This window comes from Siphateles boraxobius, unplaced genomic scaffold (assembly GCF_051911475.1).
Source record: "Siphateles boraxobius isolate OS27281-9 unplaced genomic scaffold, OSU_SipBor_1 9, whole genome shotgun sequence".
NCBI lineage: Eukaryota > Metazoa > Chordata > Actinopteri > Cypriniformes > Leuciscidae > Siphateles > Siphateles boraxobius.
This window is the reverse complement of record NW_027509219.1, coordinates 18,737,280-18,758,230: the sequence shown is the minus strand read 5'-3', so window position 1 is coordinate 18,758,230 and position 20,951 is coordinate 18,737,280. Positions and strand designations below refer to the sequence as shown.

Here is a 20,951-nt window from a genome sequence, read left to right as displayed (position 1 = left end):
TGTTTTAGGGCACGACTTAAGGGCTGCATCAACTTCAAAACTGCTTTAAATATAAAGGACAACTGCTTTAAATATAAAGGAGAGGCATTCACTATCATTGCTGTCTCCTCCTCCTCTGCTTGTTGGTCTCTTACACGCTCACTCCTTCGCTCTCCCTGGGAGGCATGTTGTTGGAGAAGGTTGAGTCAGTCCACACTCTGTCAATGTTTTAATAGGATGAGGAGGAAGTTTTTCACAGTTGCCCTAGATATTGCTGAAGGGGATGATAGTGTGTACCCAGCTTTAATTTTAACGCGCTAGTGAGGAAGAAAGTACACTCCATTAAGTGTCATTTCAGATCTTTACTGATTTAAACATCATATGGATGCGAGCACTTTTTTTTCAGTACATATGCAAATGTGCGTGAACAAGCAGGATTAGATCAGGACAATATCTAAATTTCAACAAGGCACTTTTCGTTCTTCTTCATTTTGCTCTGTTCATTTTGCATCATTCTCTTTATAATCTGTATAACCCTAATTCATGTATTCTGTTTTCAATAAGATTTTTCTAATTTGGTAAATCGTATTCCTTTTTAGATATTTTTCTGCATCAAACATTGCCATTCATTACTTGCTTCAGGCAAAAACAGTATTATTATATATAGTATAAATAAACTTGTAATAAAAATAAGAAAACTTTTAATATAACTCATAATACTATAAACTGTGAAGTGGTATAGATTATGATGATAGTATAGATTAACACAATACATGTTATATCCATCTGTTTATTTTCTTTGTGTGTGTTTACTTTAAGTTACAGTTTGCTTTTTTTGTCTTGTAAACATTATACAACATGCTTTAGATCTGGACTATTACAAACAGCAAGGCAGTGAATACAGAGCTGTCTTTGTTTTATATAAATAATAATAATAAACGTTTCCCCCCAGGTAATTACATTTCTAAAAAATAATTATGAATAGTGGTAATGCTTGCTGTAAGCTCAAACATGGTCTTTCTGGGAACTTCAAAAACTAATTAGTGAACACAGTGAATACTTTTAAGTGATGAATCTTTGACTTTGGTGCGGTGGTACTCACAAATGTTCAATCTCAATTTATAATTGTTTTTAATCTTTTCTTTTTTATAAACGAATTGACTTTGTTCACAAAGCTTTATTAAAATAGCACACACGTTCACCTCTCTGAAGCCATATGGTGTGTATGAAGATTAAATATTAAATAGATTGGCTTTAGTCCAGCATTACAGTCAAATTCATTATTGTTTATCGAACCATTAGTTCAAATGAATATATCAGTTGAACTGATAATTGTGTTTACAAAACTCTTTTAATCACAAACATATTTTCATTAACTTTTTTCACTTTGTAATTATTTTACGAATGTGTTTGCATGCATCAATAATTGTCAATTGTGAGTTTACTTACAGCACTTTTACTATTCATGGATTAATTATAATTTATCTCAGGTAAAGCAGAATAACCTCTGACATAACCATATCCTGCTTCAATTAACAAAAGAAAGTCTGTTTTGTCTATAGGGTAACAGCTACAGATATTAATTTAACAATATTATTGTTTAAATTATCAGGAGACTGTTTGGTGACCTAAACTGTAATAAGTGATCCGTTGACTTAACTTTAAAAAAGTGAGGAAATCCAGTTGCCTTAAAATTAAGTAATAAACTTCATGCATAATTGAAAAAAGACATTTGTAATTACGCATGAAGTTTTTTTTTTTTACTTCATAATTTTAAGGCAACGGATTTCCTCACTTTTTGAATTAAGTCAACTGATCACTTTTTACAGTGTAGCAATACACAATTTTTTGTTTCCAACTAGAGATATAACAACAACTGATTTTATCTCATGCAATTTTGCTTATCTAAAATAAGTATCTTGTTTTAATGGTGTTTAAATATTTTTACTGGAGAACATAAAAAATACTCAATAAGAAAAATACTTTTTGCGCTGTATTGTTGTTCTGCATAAGGGTAAAGAATATGTGCAAGTGTCATTATAGGTGGGTTGTACAGAAGGACTGAGCTCAGTAGTTTCAATCCATTTAAGTGTGATTTTATTCCATTCACACAGGATCTGCCCAGCGTAGAGTACAGACTGATCTTTGATATACGGCCTGGAGCTCCTCACTCCTTTCAGCAGTCCCCAGCGTGCTGTGTCACAACCTTGCAGTCTCCAAGCCTTAATTCTGCTTTAGTTTAGCACACACAAAGAGAAAATGTTACTTTATTGAACATTTGTACATGTCTTGTTCTTCATTTCCATGGGGGCGGCTGTGGTGTGGTTCTTTCAAACAAAACAGAATAGACTGGAAGCCCTGAAGGGAGTTTGCCTTAGCAGAAACTTTTCTCTCATTAGACAGCTTCATTATCAGACATTTATGTGTGTTTGTGAGTAAAATCAATTGAATACTATTGATAGGAACCAACAGACCTGCTAAAGTTGAGGAATAAAAGTTGAAGTTGAATAATTAAAATTATAATATAGAAATTAAATATATATATAAAAAATGTGTGTGTATGTATATATATATATATATATATATATATATATATATATACAAAAACGTTTATGTTAGATGTGATTAATCGCGATTCATCGATTTGACAACTAATTATATATAATTATGAATATAAATGAATATATTCAAGAAGCATATTCAAGAAACATTTATGATTATTATCAATGTTGAAAACAGTTGGATACCATTTTTTTGTATTCTTTGATGAACATGATTTGATGAACAAAACAACAGCATTTATTTGAACTAGAATCTTTTGTAACATTATAAATATCTTTACTGTCACTTTTGATAAATTTAATGTATCCTTGATGATCAAAAGTATTGACTTATTTTATTTATTTCCCCCAAAAAATAAAAAATAAATTCTTACTGACCCCAAAGTTTTGAACGGTAGTGTTTAATGTTACAAAATATTCTATTTCAGATAAATGCTGTTCTTTTGAACTTTCTATTCATCAAAGAATCCTGAAATAAAAATGTAAATAACTGTTTTCAACATTGACAATAATGATAAATGTTTCTTGAGCATCAAATCATCATATTAGAATGATTTCTGAAGGATCATGTGACACTGAAGACTGGAGTAATAATGCTGAAAATACAGCTTTGATCACAGGAATAAATTACACTTTACTATATAATCACATAGAAAACAGCTGTTTTACATTGAAATAATATTTCACAATATTACTGGGTTTGTATTGTATTTTTAATCAAATAAATGCAGCCTTGGTGAGCAGAAGAGACTTCTTTTAAAAACATTAAAAATCTTACCGACACCAAACTTTTGAATGGCAGTGTATATATATAGTAGTCAACATTTGAAGTGGATCAAAAAAGTTTTGATCCACTTCAAATGTTGACTACTGTATATATATATATATATATATATATATATATATATATATATATATATAAACATACTCCCACTTTCAACTGCTTTTTCCCCCAGCAAATGTCTTATTATTAGAAACAAACAAACAAACCAAATGAATCCTTGCTAAGCTTTCTGATGGTACATTTCTATATCAGTGTTTGTAGAGGATGGCATGTCCTATAAGCATTTTTTATAATATTACCTTGCTTGACTCTTAGAGGACTTCAAGCATAATTGTAAGTTTCTTGTAAAATTAAAGTCCACTCATCTATTTTTGATGGAAAAGCCACACGTCAGCCAGCATATTGAGGTGTTTTTGGAATATGCATGCAGAGATTCTCGGGATGACTTTGACTTAAGACGACTGTCGTGATGATGCTGTTTATGTGGTTAATAAGCCTGTGGGGGCTGTCATGCTTTGGCTATTTGCATGACAGGTGCTGCTTTGCATCGTCAGCATTTTGTTTATGTCGATTGAACCACAAACTACTTGTGAAGTACTGTTTACAAATTGCCTGAGGCAGGGCTCCATCGATATGACCCTGCTTGCAATATGTTAGTATAGTGATGCATCCCATAAAGTCCCAGTGGAGCGTCCTGGCAAGGAAGGGCATAACTGCTAAAATTAATTGCTAGACACAGGTGGTAATCCTGTGAACATGGATTCAGTGAGGTGAACTCAATAGAATTGCAGGTCAGCATTGACAATATGGTAATTGCTTGGATGGTGTGTCTTTAAGTGTAAACAGATTTTATTTTTATCTTACTTGCCCTATAAGACCAGTTGTTCAGATTTTGTACTTGCTTTGCACTGTCAGAATTTTCATTGGTGCCACGACAAAATATATACATTAATATTTAGTGACTAATTTTATATGTATCAGAAAATATGATTTTATAAGGTTTGGGCTTAGTAAGATCTTATAATGATTTGGATTCATTTAATAAAGTAAAAACAGTAATATTGTGAATTTTTATTACAATTTAAAATAACGGTTTTCTATTTTAATACATTTTAAAATTGTATTTATTTCTGTGATGGCAAAGCTGAATTTTCAGAAGACATTACTTTATTGTCGGATGATCCTTCGGAAAACAATCTAATATGCTGAGAAACATTTCCTACAATTGTCAATGTTGAAAGCAGTTGTGCTGCTTGTTATTTATGTGCTGCTTCATATTTGTGCTTTTTTTTTTAAGCCGTGATAAAAAAAAAAATCAGGATTCCTAAAGGAAAATAGAAAGGTCAGAAGAAAAGCATTTTTTTTAAAAATTGAAATATTTTGTAACATTATAAATGTCTTTACTGTCTCATTTTATCAGTGTAATGCTTCACTGGTGAATAAATTATTAATTCATTATTCATTATTCAAAAAAAAAGAAAAGAACACTAGCCCAAATTGTTTACAGTAGCTTTAGGTTTTTAATTTTCTATAATAAAAAGAATTTGCAATAATATATTTTTTTTATATTGTATTTTGGGGTATTTTGTATTTTAATTTCATTATTTTCATCATTCACTCATCGTCATGTTTTTACAAACCCATGTGACTTCCTTCTTTAATGTTCCAAAGTAGCATGAAAGTCATACAGGTTTAGAACAACATGAGGGTGAGTAAATGATGACAGAATTTTTAACTTTCCCTTTAAGAGCTTTTTAAAAAAAACAAATATGTCACTGGTAATATATGTACTAAAATCTTTGCTTTAAGGCACTACTTTAAGACAGGAGTGGGTGGTAAATGGCAAGCTTATGAAGACACCTTGCTTGTGGTGATCTTTGCGTTGGCTTTCTACTGCCTTGCACTACAGCAAAGTGTCACACCATCACCCTTAGAGGTTATCGAAACCCTGGCATTACCAGCCATGAGGTGGCTCATATTCACACTTCACCTCTGAAATGATCTGCTAACTCCAGCTCTGTGGCAGTGGCGGCAATAGCATGTGATGAAGATGAACAGATCCATGCGTGAAGTGCAGAAACGGCCAGAGCAGACAGCGTTACGCCCGCACACAAAATGTGTATGTGCAGAATAGAGCGAGGCATTATGGGATGCTAATGGTGTCATTCTCTTGCCAGAGAGCTTGTTTCTATTCCGCAGTGAGAAATGAGCTCTTATCTGTCCTTCTGAAGATAAGAGGCAGAACTCTCTCTCTCTTTCACCTCTTTTCTGCTTGAAATTTACAATACTTTTTTTTTTCCCTCAGGATGAGGCAGCTCATCCTGCCTAGGGATGAGAGGATGACAAACATTCTGCTGCTGTTTTGAGATTCAGCATGCAAAACAAATTTTAAATGACAGAGGCACACCATGTCACACCATGGCCTCAGAAGTTCCTCCAACTGAAACTATCCAATAAACCGCCAAAGAATCACAGTTCTGGTTCAGCAATTGTGTCGATGCTACTTTTTAGAGCACTTTTATTTCAACGTCGTCATGTCGTCCTGTCGTGATTCTCACTGCTCCCAGAAGTCAACATGATGAGCGAGTCCAGAGAACAGCATTTATTTAAAATATAAATCTTTTGTAACATTATAAATGTCTTTACGTACGCACTTTTAATTCATTTCTTACCAAAACAAAACACTGACCCCAAATTGTTGAATGGTAGTGTATTTTGGGGTATATTGCTTTTATTTGGCAGTGTAGTGTGTCTATTTCATGCTTTTAAAGTTATATTACACCTAAAAAAATTGGAAAATTCTTTCATCATTTACTTACCCTCATGTTGTTGCAATTCCTACTTTTGAATTCCATGAAGCCTTGGAACAACGCAAGAGTTAGTAAATGATGAAACATAAATTGGTGTTTGGGGGAAAATATATAAAAGACACTACTTTAAGACAGGAGTGGTTGGTAAATAGTCGTTTAGTCATCTACCTCCTAGAATGCTCTGATTTGAACATCGCCAGGTAGGCCTCTTGTGTTTCTCACCGCTCCCAGAAGTCAACATGATGAGCGACGAGCCTAAAGGTCGATGGATCTGTCGATTTATGCTGACGCAGTCAGCGACAGCAATTCAGCAATATGGCTACATGTGTTCCCTCGGTGGATAATATTTTATCGATTAGATGAGGCTTGAAATTTCTCACAGGTATTTACCATGCCTCGCTTACTGTAAATATAGCTGTTATGAGTTTATGTAGACATGCTCAAGAAGACCTTTATCGGATATTGCATATTCAGCTTCCATGGACAGTCTCTGGGTTTTATATTACATTGTTGTGCAATCAAACCATAATTACTGATTTTAGACTCGCATTTGCTTTGGATCTGCTTTTCAGGGACACTCTTCAAAAGTCTATTCCTTGAGATCAATACGGAGACACTTAAAAGCATAGCAGTGTCCTTAACCACAAAAACATTCGTTTTAATTAGTGGAGCTTTGTGAATCAATCAATCATACATCATAAAAAACATTCCACCTGCTCCCACAAGACTAATAATGGCTGAAATTGAAGGTTGATTGTCTATTGAATTGTGCTATTTTATAAATTCATATGAGTAAAAGAGACAGGAACAACATTCTTTCTCTTTTTTTATTTGCTCCAGAAAAAGATCTATATGGAGCAGCCATTATATAAGATCAAGAGTGTCCTGTTATAGCTGCATAGACATCCAGTTCAAGAGAATCGTTTATTTAAGCTTGAAATTATAAACATGATTCAGGCTAGTCCTTTCTCACCTTCAGTTACATGCACAGATCAGCTTGAATTTTGTAGACAGGTAATCAAAAATTTCTCCCATCTTGGATTTATTTTTCACTATTATATTTCTATTATATTGAGACATGACTATAATGTACAGTATGTAATGTATCAATTGTTGAGTCATCTATGTTCTTCCTAATCACATGAGGTTTTAGATCTCAGCTTTCTATGTAGGGAGCAAGGTTTTAGAACAGTGCATTTGGATTTCCATGTTAATATTCTGGACTCTCCAGCCCTATGACTAGCTGGTTGAATTGATGATAAGCCACTAAGGGCAGACTACCTATGAGAAGAATGAATAAACAGTCTCAAAGGTTAGCATACAAACCGTTTTTTACACAAAACTTTTTGCAGGATCTTTGATGCAGCTTGATTTTCAACAATATCAATTCTTGTCAAAGAAAATACACACACTTTCACATGCTCGTACCCCTTCGAGCCCATTAATATTTTAGGTGATTTTATTACATAATGATAGTTAGTAGGCTGGTACTTCAGACAGATTTGATAAGAATTAACTTAAAATGGCTGCCACTGCCTTGGGTAAAAAAAAAAAAGCCCCCAGCACATCTGAAGTGGGTAGTTATGTGAAGGCTCTGTCATATTAGCCTCCGTGGGATGGTGTACCCTGTCTAATCCCAGTCTAAATATTATGCTAATGACTAGCCAGAGCCCATGATAATACGACTCATATTGTGCAGAGTTATGTCGAATTGATGCGCTTCAAACCTCTTGTGTATGAAGGTGAGTTGTATTACCTCTCAGATCCATTGAGTTTTTTTTTTTTTTTTTTTTAACAAGGTTGTTTTGGTGCCATGTTTATGAATGCATAAAGCGTGACATTTGTTTTGCACGGACAAAGCATGACATTTGTACTGGTACAAAGCTGGACATAGACGTATATGTGTCAGCTTTTTACTCCACATATATTTTTGGTGCAGTTTGTATTCTGTCATAAGAGTACTTTCTTGGGAAACTTCAAAAGCATCAAAGTCTTTTACATTCCTGCCTTCTAAACCTCTTCATATCATGTTTTGATTGAGCAGGAACATCTTTTTCCATCACTCTCTTGCAGGGGACCCGGAAAATATTATCTCTGTGGAGAGGATTTTTTTTCACAGGTAGCTTGACGTAATTCAGGAATTATTGCTTTTGTCTCTACGCTATTGTTTTATTGGGCAAATAAATCGATAGTTGTTTTCTGTTATTATCCGACTCGAGAGGAAAAATGAGCACAGTAGGGCAACGAATTGTTTGTTTATGCGACACAAATTAGCTAAGTGTAATTAGAATTTGGTGAACAGATTTGTGCTTGGGTATTAGAGCATAGCCCTAAATTACTCGTCTAAATCATGATTGTTTGCTCCTTGCTGTGTTTCTATGTAAAAGCTTGTTTTTTTTGTCGCTTGTTCCTGTTTGTACGAGTGTGTGTGTGTGTGTGTGTGTGTGTGTGTGTGTGTGTGTGTGTGTGTGTGTGTGTGTGTGTGTGTGTGTGTGTGTGTGTGTGTGTGTGTGTGTGTGTGTGTGTGTGTGTGTGTGTGTTCCTGTTGCATTGTATTAGTAATTGATTTTTACATTGTTTTTCTTAAGCTGGACTAACTTATGTTTACTTAACATCAAAATGTGAGGTATTCAGCAAATTTGGTGAGTCATAGTCTGATTGTAATTGACTGTAGTTAAAAATAGCCAGAACCAGTAGTGTGTTTGTGTGTGTGTGTGTGTGTGTGTGTGTGTGTGTGTGTGTGTGTGTGTGTGTGTGCGTGCGTGCATGTGTGTGTGTGTGTGTTCATGAAGCACAAGTATAAAACGTCTGTTAGTACAGTGCAGTTCTTCACTTAAAACAGGCATATGACTGACAAATGACATTAATGTTGCATACAGAGCACACAAAACACAAACCTAAAGTCCAGAAATGTTTTCAGACAAACATTTTATTTGCCAAAGAATGTTGACTGCAGGAACACAATTGCGCAATTGCGTGTTATAAAGTCAGAATTGTGACTTTATATCTCACAATTCTGACTTTATAACACACAATTGCGACTTTATATCTCGCAATTCTGACTTTATAACACGCAATTGGATCTTTATATCACGCAATTCTGACTTTATATCTCACAATTCTGACTTTATATCTCGCAATTCTGAGAAATAAAGTGAGAATTGCGAGATGTAAACTCGAAAAATATAATGAAAAATATCGGTGACGGTAATTTCTTACTCTGTCAGGAAATCCTATGCATTTAATGCTGAGAGAGAGAAAGAAAAAAAATTATCTACACTGGAGACAAAGGTATGGATTTGCATGTGTTGACTTCACATTTCTTTGGAGAGATGTACGGTTTTTCCTATTTTTTGCACAAAATAGGGTGTTGTGGGCATTAGTGAGTACACGAATGTAATGGTCTGTTTCATTTATACTCGTAGCTGGAGGACGTTTTTGCAAGTGAGACTCATTGAAGCCAGGAAATCCTTTGTAAGGACAAAGACAATACACATACGATTGTGACATGATATGGTTTATCCTTGTTCTAGACATCTCAGGTATTTTTATAAGAATAAAGTATATTTACAATGAAATGCTAATCAACCTAGCCTCTATATAATACTATTAAATAATATAATTTCTGGCTCATTCTATGATATGAAGCCATGTCAGATCACAAAAGGAACATCCGACTGACGTTATGAAGTGAGTTTGGGAGTAAAAACATCATTGAATGTTCTCTTTTGTTGGACAACAGGTTTGTAAATGTAACCAGTCCTACTCGTCCCACACCGCAGTCTCAAGTGTCAGTCACTAGCGCACCTCTTGAGGCTGGGGGAATAAGGTTTAGAAGCACAGCTCTTACTAGCTTGCCTATGTTACACTCATCTCCCTAAACCTTACTTCCTCTGGGTCACGGCTTGACCCATTCCGAGGAGTATTCAAACCGTCTGCATCTCCGGCAAGGGAGTGAGGTTTACATAAACGCTTCTCATTACAAGTTTGGAAAGATGTTTGGCATGTGTTGCTTTTTTAAATGCATGTTTTATAAGTGACTCAAGCAGAGATGGAGCAGCATTTATACTGGAACCGATCGATCTGCTCTCATCTCAGTTCTGCCCATATACTTATTTGATTAAAACTGTGCGGTTTTGTTTTAATTAATTAGCCAAAACACCATCTATGCACCCTTTTACCTTAGTAACTCTTATTTTGCTGTCTCTTTCTCAAACCACACAACATTTTTTCAAACTTTTTAAATAAACTGCATGCCAAATTTTAATGTAATTCAATCTGCAAATGTTGTGTTTAATCACTGAGAAATAAGATAATGAATTCACAAATAATTAAAAAACTAAGTTAACTGCGAAGAAAAAAAATTCTCCAATTATTATAACACCTCCAATGAACAGTTACCTAGATACGGCAACATTTTTGACAGTATGCCACGATCGGTTAATCTTGCAGGCCCCTCATCCACAATGTCTACACTGCGCAATGAATCTATTATTTATTTTGTGTCAACACTTTCTTTATGAGAGTTTTCTGAGTGTTTATAACTCAGCATTGAACACAAACTCCATCGTTTTGAGTGATAAGTGGATTCTGACTAACTTAAACAGCTCGGATTAGCCATTGGGTTCAAGAGATCAACAGCTTTGACTGTGATTGGCTACATTGCTCAACGCTGCAAAAATAAGTTGTAAATAGAAACCTTTGACGCTCTCCAGAGTAAAAATACGCCCTGGCGTTTGCCAGATCTCTTTCGCCAATAGGCCGTATGCTATTATTACAGTTTCTCTAGCACCCCTGTAGAACCGGGCCTGATCTTTTCACTGTTTTTCAGATTAACAAAGTAGCTGCTGTGTGTGAATCGACACAATCACAGTTAACTGGGAAATTATCTTTGATTTGAACTGGCCCTCTCCTAGCAAGCTCATAGCACCCTTTGTTCGACAGGGTTGTGTCTTGGATAAGAAAGCAAGGGTTGTCATTCATTATCACTATCACATCTGTGTTGTGTTGTTCGTGGGCTACATTCTTTCTCTGTGAGAGAAGCAAAACTCATCCCTGTTTCTGGCGCGAGAGGGGCTGCTGCAGCTCAGTGTGTGTTGGTCCCAAATGTGAGGTAGTTTGGGGGGTTGGGGGGCCTGCTCCACCAAGAAATTTTTTATTTATCTGATCTACATTTATGTGCATTTCAAGACATTTGAAGGCCAGAAAATGGATAAGAAATAGCTTTAAACCCATGTCAGTGGCCAGTAGATTAGTTGACAATTCCTGCTCTCTCCTCATCTCCATCACTTTTTCTTTTTCTCTCAGTCTTCTAATCTCGCCCTGTATTTTCCCCCTCAGACTTTAACTTTTAGTCTTTTCATTTTTGTCTGTGTCAGTGAAGAAAGCAAACATAGGGTCAACTGATATTAAGACTATTCATTTTCTTAGACAAGTTAATTTGCTGAAGGCTACGAATGCTGGGTAAATAAGTGTATTAAATTCATTCACAGTATGTAGACATTAATTACTAAATTTATGCCTAATATGATAAAAATGGCTTCCTTAATATTTCTTGCCCCCTCACATTGACTGTTACTAATTATTACATTAGGCCACATGACGTAAATTAGCTATACTATAGGCCTATTTCCAATTCAAATGGTAAAATTAGACAAACGTTTATTAGGTTGCCTGATTATTTTGTCGGTCGTTTAAATTTCTATCCTAAAACAGCTGTCAAATATAAAATGCTTAGTTCAGCTACATCTTATCTCGCACTTTATGACCGTTTACCAAAGAGTTGAGTTGCGCTGGAATTCGCGCTAAGCAGCTTCTGTGAGCATAAAGCCCATCTACTTTGATCTGATTGGACATCTCAAATATTTTGACATTAACGAGCAGAGACATACCAATAAGGCAGCTCAGATGAGAAGATCTTTGGTGCTGTGCAATATCCTTGCAGCACTAAAGTAGTGTTAATACTATATTAGGCAATTATTTCACTACATTTTTTAAATAGACTTCGGAAAAATACAGAGGTCCAAACCTCGTGACCTCATAGCTGGCACACCTAACCAGTTCTCTTACGAGACTATCTCTCGTACTGCGTAAAATCTTACGCTATGGGAAAACCTCTTTTCCACGAGATATTGAAGCCAAAAATTATCCTAAATTTTGAATTAATGTAAAACGCTGTGCAGCAGCATGCAGACATAGGCAAGACGGCTTGCGCGCCTATTGGCTTCCCTGCGGCAACAGCAGCAGCCTATCGAGAAAGGCTCTGCGTGACGGATATCCAATGGGGGCATTTCGTGCCCATTTCGTCACATCCCGCCAGAAAGGGCGTGGTCTCGCCCTATAAACATAGCTCGATTAGGCTGGTACAACTGATTTTCATCTCTTCAGCAAAGCATCACCGCATCGCTGGATCCAGAGTGAGAAGCCACGCCGTCTGAGAAAAAGCACACAGCGGGACTAGCCTTTGAGTCTGAAGTCGTTGGCATCGCCGCCTTTAGCCGCCGTACCTGCTACGCTTTCCGGCGTTATATCCTTTTCTGCAAGTGTGTGTGTGTGTTCGCCGCTGCGACACACATTCTTTCACTGTTTCTCTCCCTCTCCTAAAAGAGCTGGGTCTTTTTCAAGATGGATAGATCCTGCGGCTCGTGCCGAGCCACACTCAGTGAAGAGGATTGCCATGTCATCTGCGTTTCCTGCCTGGGTGGGATCATGCGGCTCTCGCTCTCGTCGACGGCGGATGCCCTCACTGTTAACTACTGCCGATGGTGACTCTGAGGACTCGCCTGGCATCATTCTCAGAGCCTGCACTTCAGCCCGCTGTAGTGCCGCGCCGTAAAAGCGCCGTGCCCAGCGCGGCCCAGAGCCTTCTCCTGCCCGCCAAAGCTCGCCGGTTCGCCCGCCAGCTTCGCCGGCATCGCTCCAGTCCCTCACCTGCCGCCGCTTCCACCATTGAGGTCGAACAAAACAGCCCTGAGCCTTCTCCAGCCCGTGATAGCTCGCCGGTTCGCCCGCCAGCTTCACTCGAGTCGCTCGCTGACAGACAACGACCGCCGCGCGCAGCCGTTTCCGCCGTTAATGACGACGAGATAGCTGCATCTGTAGAGAAGGCCAGCTGTTCTATTCTGGCGTCGGACAGTGAGGACTGGGCGAGCTCTGTGGACCTCCCCCCTCTGCCTGCGAGTCGTCAGGGAAACGGGCCAGCATCAAAACCGCTGCGCGGCTAGCTTTCTTTACGTTACAAGAAAGCTACCCCGCCCCCCGTGGACATGCGTCACCGGTGAAATGAGGAAAGAGTGTGTTTTGGTCCCGCCGAGGACGGACCAATCTCCATTTCTCAAAAATTTCTCAGCTCCTCTTAGTTTGAGCGGCTGAAAATGTCAATATTGCAGTAATGAGCCTGTTGTATACCACGCACGCCTGCAAACAAACGTCAACACACACAAACTGTGATGACGCTCTATTATCTGCTCGAGCTATTTTAAGCTTTTGTCGTTTCCCCCTGTGGCTCAGTGGCGAAACCCAAAGCCTTCGCACGGGAGACCCGTGTTCGATTCCAGGTCTCGCAGCAGTTAAAATTTTGTCTTGGCGCGGCCAGACTTGCACCGAAACTTTTCGCTCGTTCAGTTCCAAGAAAATGCGACTGTTCGAGTGTATCAATAGATCTGAAAAACGCCTATTTCCAAATACAAATAGCGTCACGTAACAGGCGATTCTTGAGATTCGCCTTCGAGGGCCAGGCATATCAATACACAGTCCTACCGTTTGGCCTATCCCTAGCACCCCGTACATTTACGAAGTGCATGGACGCGGCCCTCGCACCCCTGAGACTTCAGGGCATGCGAGTTTTGAACGACTTGGACGATTGGCTGATTCTAGCTCGATCACATTCAGAGCTCATAGAACCTGGAACCTTGGAAAATAGCCGACTGGTATCAGTCAGGCGTGAGTCTGGGGACTCCCTCGAGTGTGACGGTGGTGTCCACGGACGCCTCCACCTCGGGATGGGGAGCCCTGCTCGAGGGCAGACTGTTCTTCGGCCAGTGGTCAGAACGGGAAAAGCTCCTATGCATAAACTGTCTAGAAATGCTGGCAGTCGACAACACGCTATGGCGCTTTTCTCCCCAGATAGAAGGCCGCCACGTCTTAGTCCGGTCGGACAACATGTCAGTTGTGGCATACATAAATCACCAGGGTGGCGTCAGGTCCCGAAACCTTTACAGGCTGACGGAACACCTCCTGGTCTGGGCTCAGCACAACCTGCTTTCACTGAAAGCAGCGCATGTGCCTGGTCGCCTGAATCTGGGACCAGACCGTCTGTCCAGAAACAATGTCCCAGCAGGGGAATAATCGCTGCACCTGCAGACGATCCAACTGCTGTGGGAGACATTCGGCAGAGTGCAGGTGGACCTGTTCGCGTCCCAAGAAAGCGCTCACTGTCCGAACTTTTTCTCCAAGAGCAGGGATGCGCTGGCCCACGTATGGCCCCGCTGCCCCCTCTATGCTTTTCCCCCCGTCTCGCTCCAGCCTCAAGTGCTGGAACGAATCAGGGAAAACGGATGCCCAGTGCTACTCGTGGCTCCGCTCTGGAAAAACCAGAATTGGTTCCCAGTCCTAATGCGGCGGACCAGCACTGCCCCGTGGCCGATACCGGTGAGGAGAGACCTCCTCTCTCAGGCAAAGGGCTCGATTTGGCATCCTCGTCTGGCCAGTCACTGGGGAAAAACGACCTGGTCGTGCGATTCCTCAGGGGAGCTCGGAGGCTGAATCCTCCCAGACCCCCCTCAGTCCCTGTGTGGGACCTTTCTACGGTTGTGGAAGCCATGAAAGGTGCCCCATTCGAGCCAATCCATTTGTCAGACATTAAACATCTGTTTCTCAAAACGGTATTCCTTATGGCACTCGCTTCAGTGAAGCGCGTAGGGGACTTGCAAGCGCTTTCGGTAAGCGCGTCATGCATGGAGTTTTGGCCTAATGGTTCAAAAGTCATACTCAAACTAAGGCACGGGTACGTGCCCACATCCCTCAACACACCGTTCAGGGCCCAGGTTATTTCCCTGTGCGCCCTCCTGGTTCGTGATGAGGAGAAGGATGCGAGTCTCGAGTCTCGACAGTGCCCTGTCAGGGCAATGAGAGCTTATGTGTCCCGCTCGTCGGTCTTCAGACAGACTGAGCAGCTCTTCGTTTTGGGCGCGAAATGCCCCCATTGGATATCCGTCACGCAGAGCCTTTCTCGATAGGCTGCTGCTGTTGGCGCAGGGCAGCCAATAGGCGCGCAAGCCGTCTTGCCTATGTCTGCATGCTGCTGCACAGCGTTTTACATTAATTCAAAATTAAGGATATTTTTTGGCTTCAATATCACGTGGAAAAGAGGTTTTCCCCATAGCGTAAGATATTACGCAGTACTCGTTCCCTCTCTAGAGAGAACCGAGGTTACGTTAGTAACCGAGTACGTTTTCAGGCGGCACCAACCAGACACATCAGAGATCTTTGTCAGATGAAAGGAAAACTACATTTTTGTTGCATCTGTTGAAATCAAATGGCTAGTTTTCACAATGATTTATTTTTTAAACAAGACGGTGAAACTCCTTTTTTTAAAACACCAAAGATCAATTTAGTATAACAAAGAGGAGTATTTAATTGCTCAAAAGTTGCTATGTAAAAACTTAAGAATTATTTGAAATCTCTGTTATGTTTTGTATAATTATGAACTTCTTTGATCTTTGTTCTTTAGTCTCAGAACTTTCTTTCTCAAATTATTTAGGAGAACTTAAAATTGAAACAAATTAGAAGTGCAAAACTATAAAAATTAATGTGGAATAATATTGTACCATTTGAAATACTTTGGGTTTGTAAGATTTATGTTGTGTTTTTGTAAGAAGTCTCTCATGTTCACCAAGGCTGCATTTTTTAAAATTAAAAATACAGTAAAAACAGTAATGTGAAATATTATAATTTAAAATAACTGTTTTCAATTTTAAGATATTTAAAATTTAATTTATTCATGTAATGCCAAAGCTGAATTTTCAGAAGTCATTACTCCAGACTTCAGTGTTACGTGATTGTAGCAATGTTCAGGGAAGAAGGAGGCGGGAACCGGCGAACATACATACTTTATTTAAAATAAAATAAACAAACTAAAATACCGCCAGCAGCCCCTCGCGGACGACTGCTGGCTTACCCAAAATAAACATAACGGCCAGCAGCCCCTCGCGGACGACTGCTGGCTAAAAATAAAACTGAAATACAAAAACCAAAACTCAACTAAAATACAGGCCTGTTCCTCTCTCGATCATCAACGTCGTCGCTCCCCATTTATGCTTCCGCTCCTCCGTGAGAGATGCGAGACCGGTGTGCTTACAGGTGTTGCTCATTATCAATCGCACCACCGGCCTCGCGCTGTTCTCTCACGTCCCTCGGCCGTCCTGTTCGCCACATACCCCCATCGCCCCTCACAGGCCGGGGGGTACCCACGAGCCTGTGCCCACTCCCCCCCCGGCGGCGGCGATCCCTGGGGGGTATGGACCGACAAGCCGAGGGAAACGGAGACGGAAGCATGAGGAGCGACAGATCGAGAGAGGGGGGAGAGAAAAAAAAAAATTGGTCCGATTCCCACAACGCGCTGCCATCTGGTCCCCCACCAGCTGGGCGATCTCCTCCGCGGTGCCTGGCGGTGACGCTGGGTAGCCCTCGGTGGACGGCTCGATGCTCCTCCGCCGCCCGGTGGACGGCGACGGCTCCTCGGGTGCCTTGGGCAGACGGTAGGAGTCCCCCGCTCCCTGCTCCTCCTCTCCCTCCCGGACGGCAGCCGCCCCTCCAACTCCCAGGCGGCCGGCAGTGAGCTCGACCGTCCCACCGGCAACTCACTCCAGCGCACCGCCTCGAGCGTCCATGGCCGCGAGTCCCCCGCTCCCTGCTCCTCCCCTCGTTCGGCGGATGGCAGCAGGCTCCGGCCCACGGCGAGCGGCGGCTACTCGCGCACCATGCTCGACGGCACCGCGGATTCCTCACAGCGGCAAGGACTCTCTGACAGCGCGTTCCTCCCTCTTCCCGGGTTTCGGCACCAGTGTAGCAATGTTCAGGGAAGAAGGAGGCGGGAACCGGCGAACATACATACTTTATTTAAAATAAAATAAACAAACTAAAATACCGCCAGCAGCCCCTCGCGGACGACTGCTGGCTTACCCAAAATAAACATAACGGCCAGCAGCCCCTCACGGACGACTGCTGGCTAAAAATAAAACTCAAATACAAAAACCAAAACTCAACTAAAATACAGGCCTGTTCCTCTCTCGATCATCAACGTCGTCGCTCCCCCTTTATGCTTCCGCTCCTCCGTGAGAGATGCGAGACCGGTGTGCTCAAAGGTGTTGCTCATTATCAATCGCACCACCGGCCTCGCGCTGTTCTCTCACGTCCCTCGGCCGTCCTGTTCGCCACAGTGATCCTTCAGAAATCATTCTAATATGCTGCTTTGGTGCTCAAGTAACTTATTATCAATGTTCAAACTGGTGTTATTCCTTAATATTTTTGTGGAAACTGTGCTACATTTATTTTTTTCAGGATTTTTTTAATGAATAGAAAGGTGAGAAGAACACCATTTATTTGAAATCAATTTTTTAAATAATATTGCCTTTACTGTCACTTTTGATCAATTAAATGTGTCTTTGCTAAATAAATGTTAATTTCTTTCCAAAACAAATAAAATATTACTGACCCCAGTAACCTCATGTTTTAGTTAAAGGGCACATAACACACACAGTTTCTGCCAATCTCATGTTAATCTTGAGTACCTATAGAGTAGTATTGCATCTTCATATCTCCGAATAGTCTTTAGTTTTAGTTTGTTTTTAGTAACTAACTGCATCCACTGTTCCCCTAACGCTGCACTTTTTGGGAAACTGAACAAGGTTATCTTTTCCTTACAACCAAAAACACACTTCTTTGGTGACATTGTTGATTTCGTGGTCTAAAAACAAAATGACAGTGCTGCCGACAGCTTCTGTAACCCGAACGAAGCACGTTGATGGTTGTGCTGCTGCTCGCACTCTTCCAGGAGAAGACTCATACAGGGCCATACTCAAAAAAAACTTTCCGAAACTTATACGAATCCTGAAGGAGTGTATTTGGCACAGAAATATGTCATACGTCCCACTAATATTTTGCAACTTTGGCCAGGTTTAGCATGAGTATCCAACTCTTTAACAGTGTAAATAAGTCAGAATGCATGAAATAGCATTAGACATCCACTTTAATATTGAAATCTCTGACTTTTCATTGGAAACTTTATATTTACAGAGCGTAGCACAGTTTGAGACATTGTTGAGATCTCATGCAAAATTGGGCCATTTTTCAGGAGAAGCATCTGGGGTGCAAGTCCATTTTCCAAGCAATGTCCATTCAATCTCCATTTAAAATTATTGATCTCTAAGAGAAGCAACTGATATTATTATCAAGTTCTCATTTATGATGTTAGTTTCTAATGAATAGATGAAAGCGAAAAAGGAAAAGAAAGAAGAAAGAAACTCCCATGTGCTTGTGTTCTGAAATGAATTAATTTCAATACTGTAAAAATCTATGGGCTGTTAGTGTAATCAATTCATCTTTCTGTGCATGCCTTGAACTTACTGTGAAATTTCTGCTTTTTTAGCTTGCCACTTGGGACCCCATCCACGGATTGAACGGGACACTGACAGATCGAAAGCTTGAAAACAACATGCGTGGGGTTGTCTTGCGGGTGGTCACTGTACTGGTAGGTACTCTTACAGCATTTCCAGTCAAGTCAAGGGCTTTAAATGTCATCTGACAGCTACAACAGTCTTCATAACTACAAAGTTGATGTGTTCTAATATTTACTGTTGCTCAGTGATGGTCTCTCCCTTTACCTCTAATGTAAATGACATCAAACTGACTTAATTAGGACTCCCCTCTGTTTGACTGGACCTCATAAGGTTGAAGTAACCCCAGAGTAATCCATTTTCATTCCAGTGAGCTCCAGAAATCTGTTCACATCAAGTCACCGGTCTTTAAGTTCATTAAGAGTGACTTTTGGGGTGCGATGAACGTAGACCAGGGGAGCTGGGTTATATTGAGATTTGAGTTTTGCTATCTTCCCTCCAGCGCCGATTTGAGTGAGTCCCTGGAGTTCTTTAAAGATTCAGAGGTTTAAATTCTTCATATCCCTGCTTTGAAGTCAGGCGGAGAAGAAAGCGGTGATGCTGCTACTCTCTCTCCCCTCTCTCTCTCTCTCTCTCTCTCTCTCTCTCTCTCTCTCTCTCTCTCTCTCTCTCTCTCTCTCTCTCTCTCTCTCTCTTTGTTCCTTTATTCTGTGATTTCTCGCCCTGACAGAATGCTCTGTGAATAACTTGCGTCCACAATCGCTAACAACAAGAAGTCAGTGGACGCTGTCATGTTAATGAACTCCCCCTAGTGGCATATGAGTCAGATGACTAGAACTGAATCCACATGTGTGCATGTTGACAAACTGTGGACACTGGCGGACAGTATGATGGTCTCACAGTTTCATTTGAGAGCTAAAAGATTGTGTGGTCCAGAAGGAATCTGCAGACTACTGCAAATATGGTCTTATTGGTCAGTGTTCGTATTATCAAATTATATCAAATATTTAACAAACAAACACACAAACACTTAGTGGAGCCATATAATTTTATAAATGATGAGCCGTTATAAAGTCTAACCAGAATGGTTTATTTTTTATTTTGAATTTGTTTTTACCATAACAAGTTAACACGCTACTGTATAATATCCTGACAGTCTCTAAAGTATTTGCAACGCAGTTGCCTCTACAAAGTAGCTAATATAAATACTAAAGTGCATTCATTATATGCTACTATTTCAGGTTTAACAACCTTGCCTTGTCTTAAAGGAGACAATCTGGAAAATCTGACTTTTTCCATGTTTGATTGCTATAATCGGGTCCCCGTTCCATCTACCAACCCAGAAAATGTGAAAAGTGACAACCCAGTAACTTTGTTTTGGTAAGCCTTTCTCTGCAAGTATGTCAAAAAATAAGCCAATCAGATTTCGCTCCCCATCTGACGTAGGAAGCGGATCTTATTATAATATTGCCACCCCTTAATCTGCACGTTTCCACCCCACGTCGCCGCCGCCATTTGGTTTCGCAACCGACAACAGTGTAACCAGTTCTAACGCAATGGGTGTACAGACGAGCACAGATCAATATTTGACCAAAAATGTCACAGCTGTCTTATAAATACCTCAGGCAACTGTGTTAACTTGTGTGAAGTGATACATGCAAGTCGATGAGAGGAATCAATGTAACTCCACAACAACTACATAAATGTATCCACTAACCATTTAGAAATGTCTATTTGTCATCCAAAAGTTGCAACCTCTTCCTGAGTCTCTCCATAAGGCTACGGAGCACTCAAATCTCAAAATCTGAGATTTTGAATAAGTGAGATTCACGATTTAATTTGTTTAGTTATTGCCGGAGTATCCGAAGCTCGTGTAAAGGATCAGCCGTCTTTTGAACAGAGGCGGGTAGCAGCAGGTCATTTGCATTTAAAAGGGGACACACAAAAACAGTACGTTTTTGCTCACACCCAAAAAGTGGCATATTTGACAAGCTATAATAAATGATCTGGGGGGTATTTTGAGCTGAAATTTCACAGACACATTCTGGGGACACCATATATTAATATTACATCTTGTGAAAATAATGTCACCTTTAAAAAGGTATTTTTATCTTTGAAATATTTTATATAAATATCTTTATACACAGTCACAAGAGTATGCGGAGGTTCTCCTTATGATATCATTTCCTGTGCATGTTGCTCC

The 20,951-nt window shown here is 40.0% G+C and overlaps 1 protein-coding gene across 2 annotated transcripts in view; it reads left to right on the top strand.

Moving 5' to 3' along the window:
- grid2 (glutamate receptor, ionotropic, delta 2) overlaps positions 1 to 20,951 on the top strand; it is a 475,449-nt gene that overhangs the window by 345,333 nt on the left and 109,165 nt on the right. For both annotated transcript variants that reach the window (XM_077223320.1, XM_077223321.1), the window contains exon 9: positions 18,781 to 18,882. In XM_077223320.1, the coding sequence (XP_077079435.1) occupies positions 18,781 to 18,882 (102 nt within the window). The remainder of the gene's footprint in view (positions 1 to 18,780; positions 18,883 to 20,951) is intronic.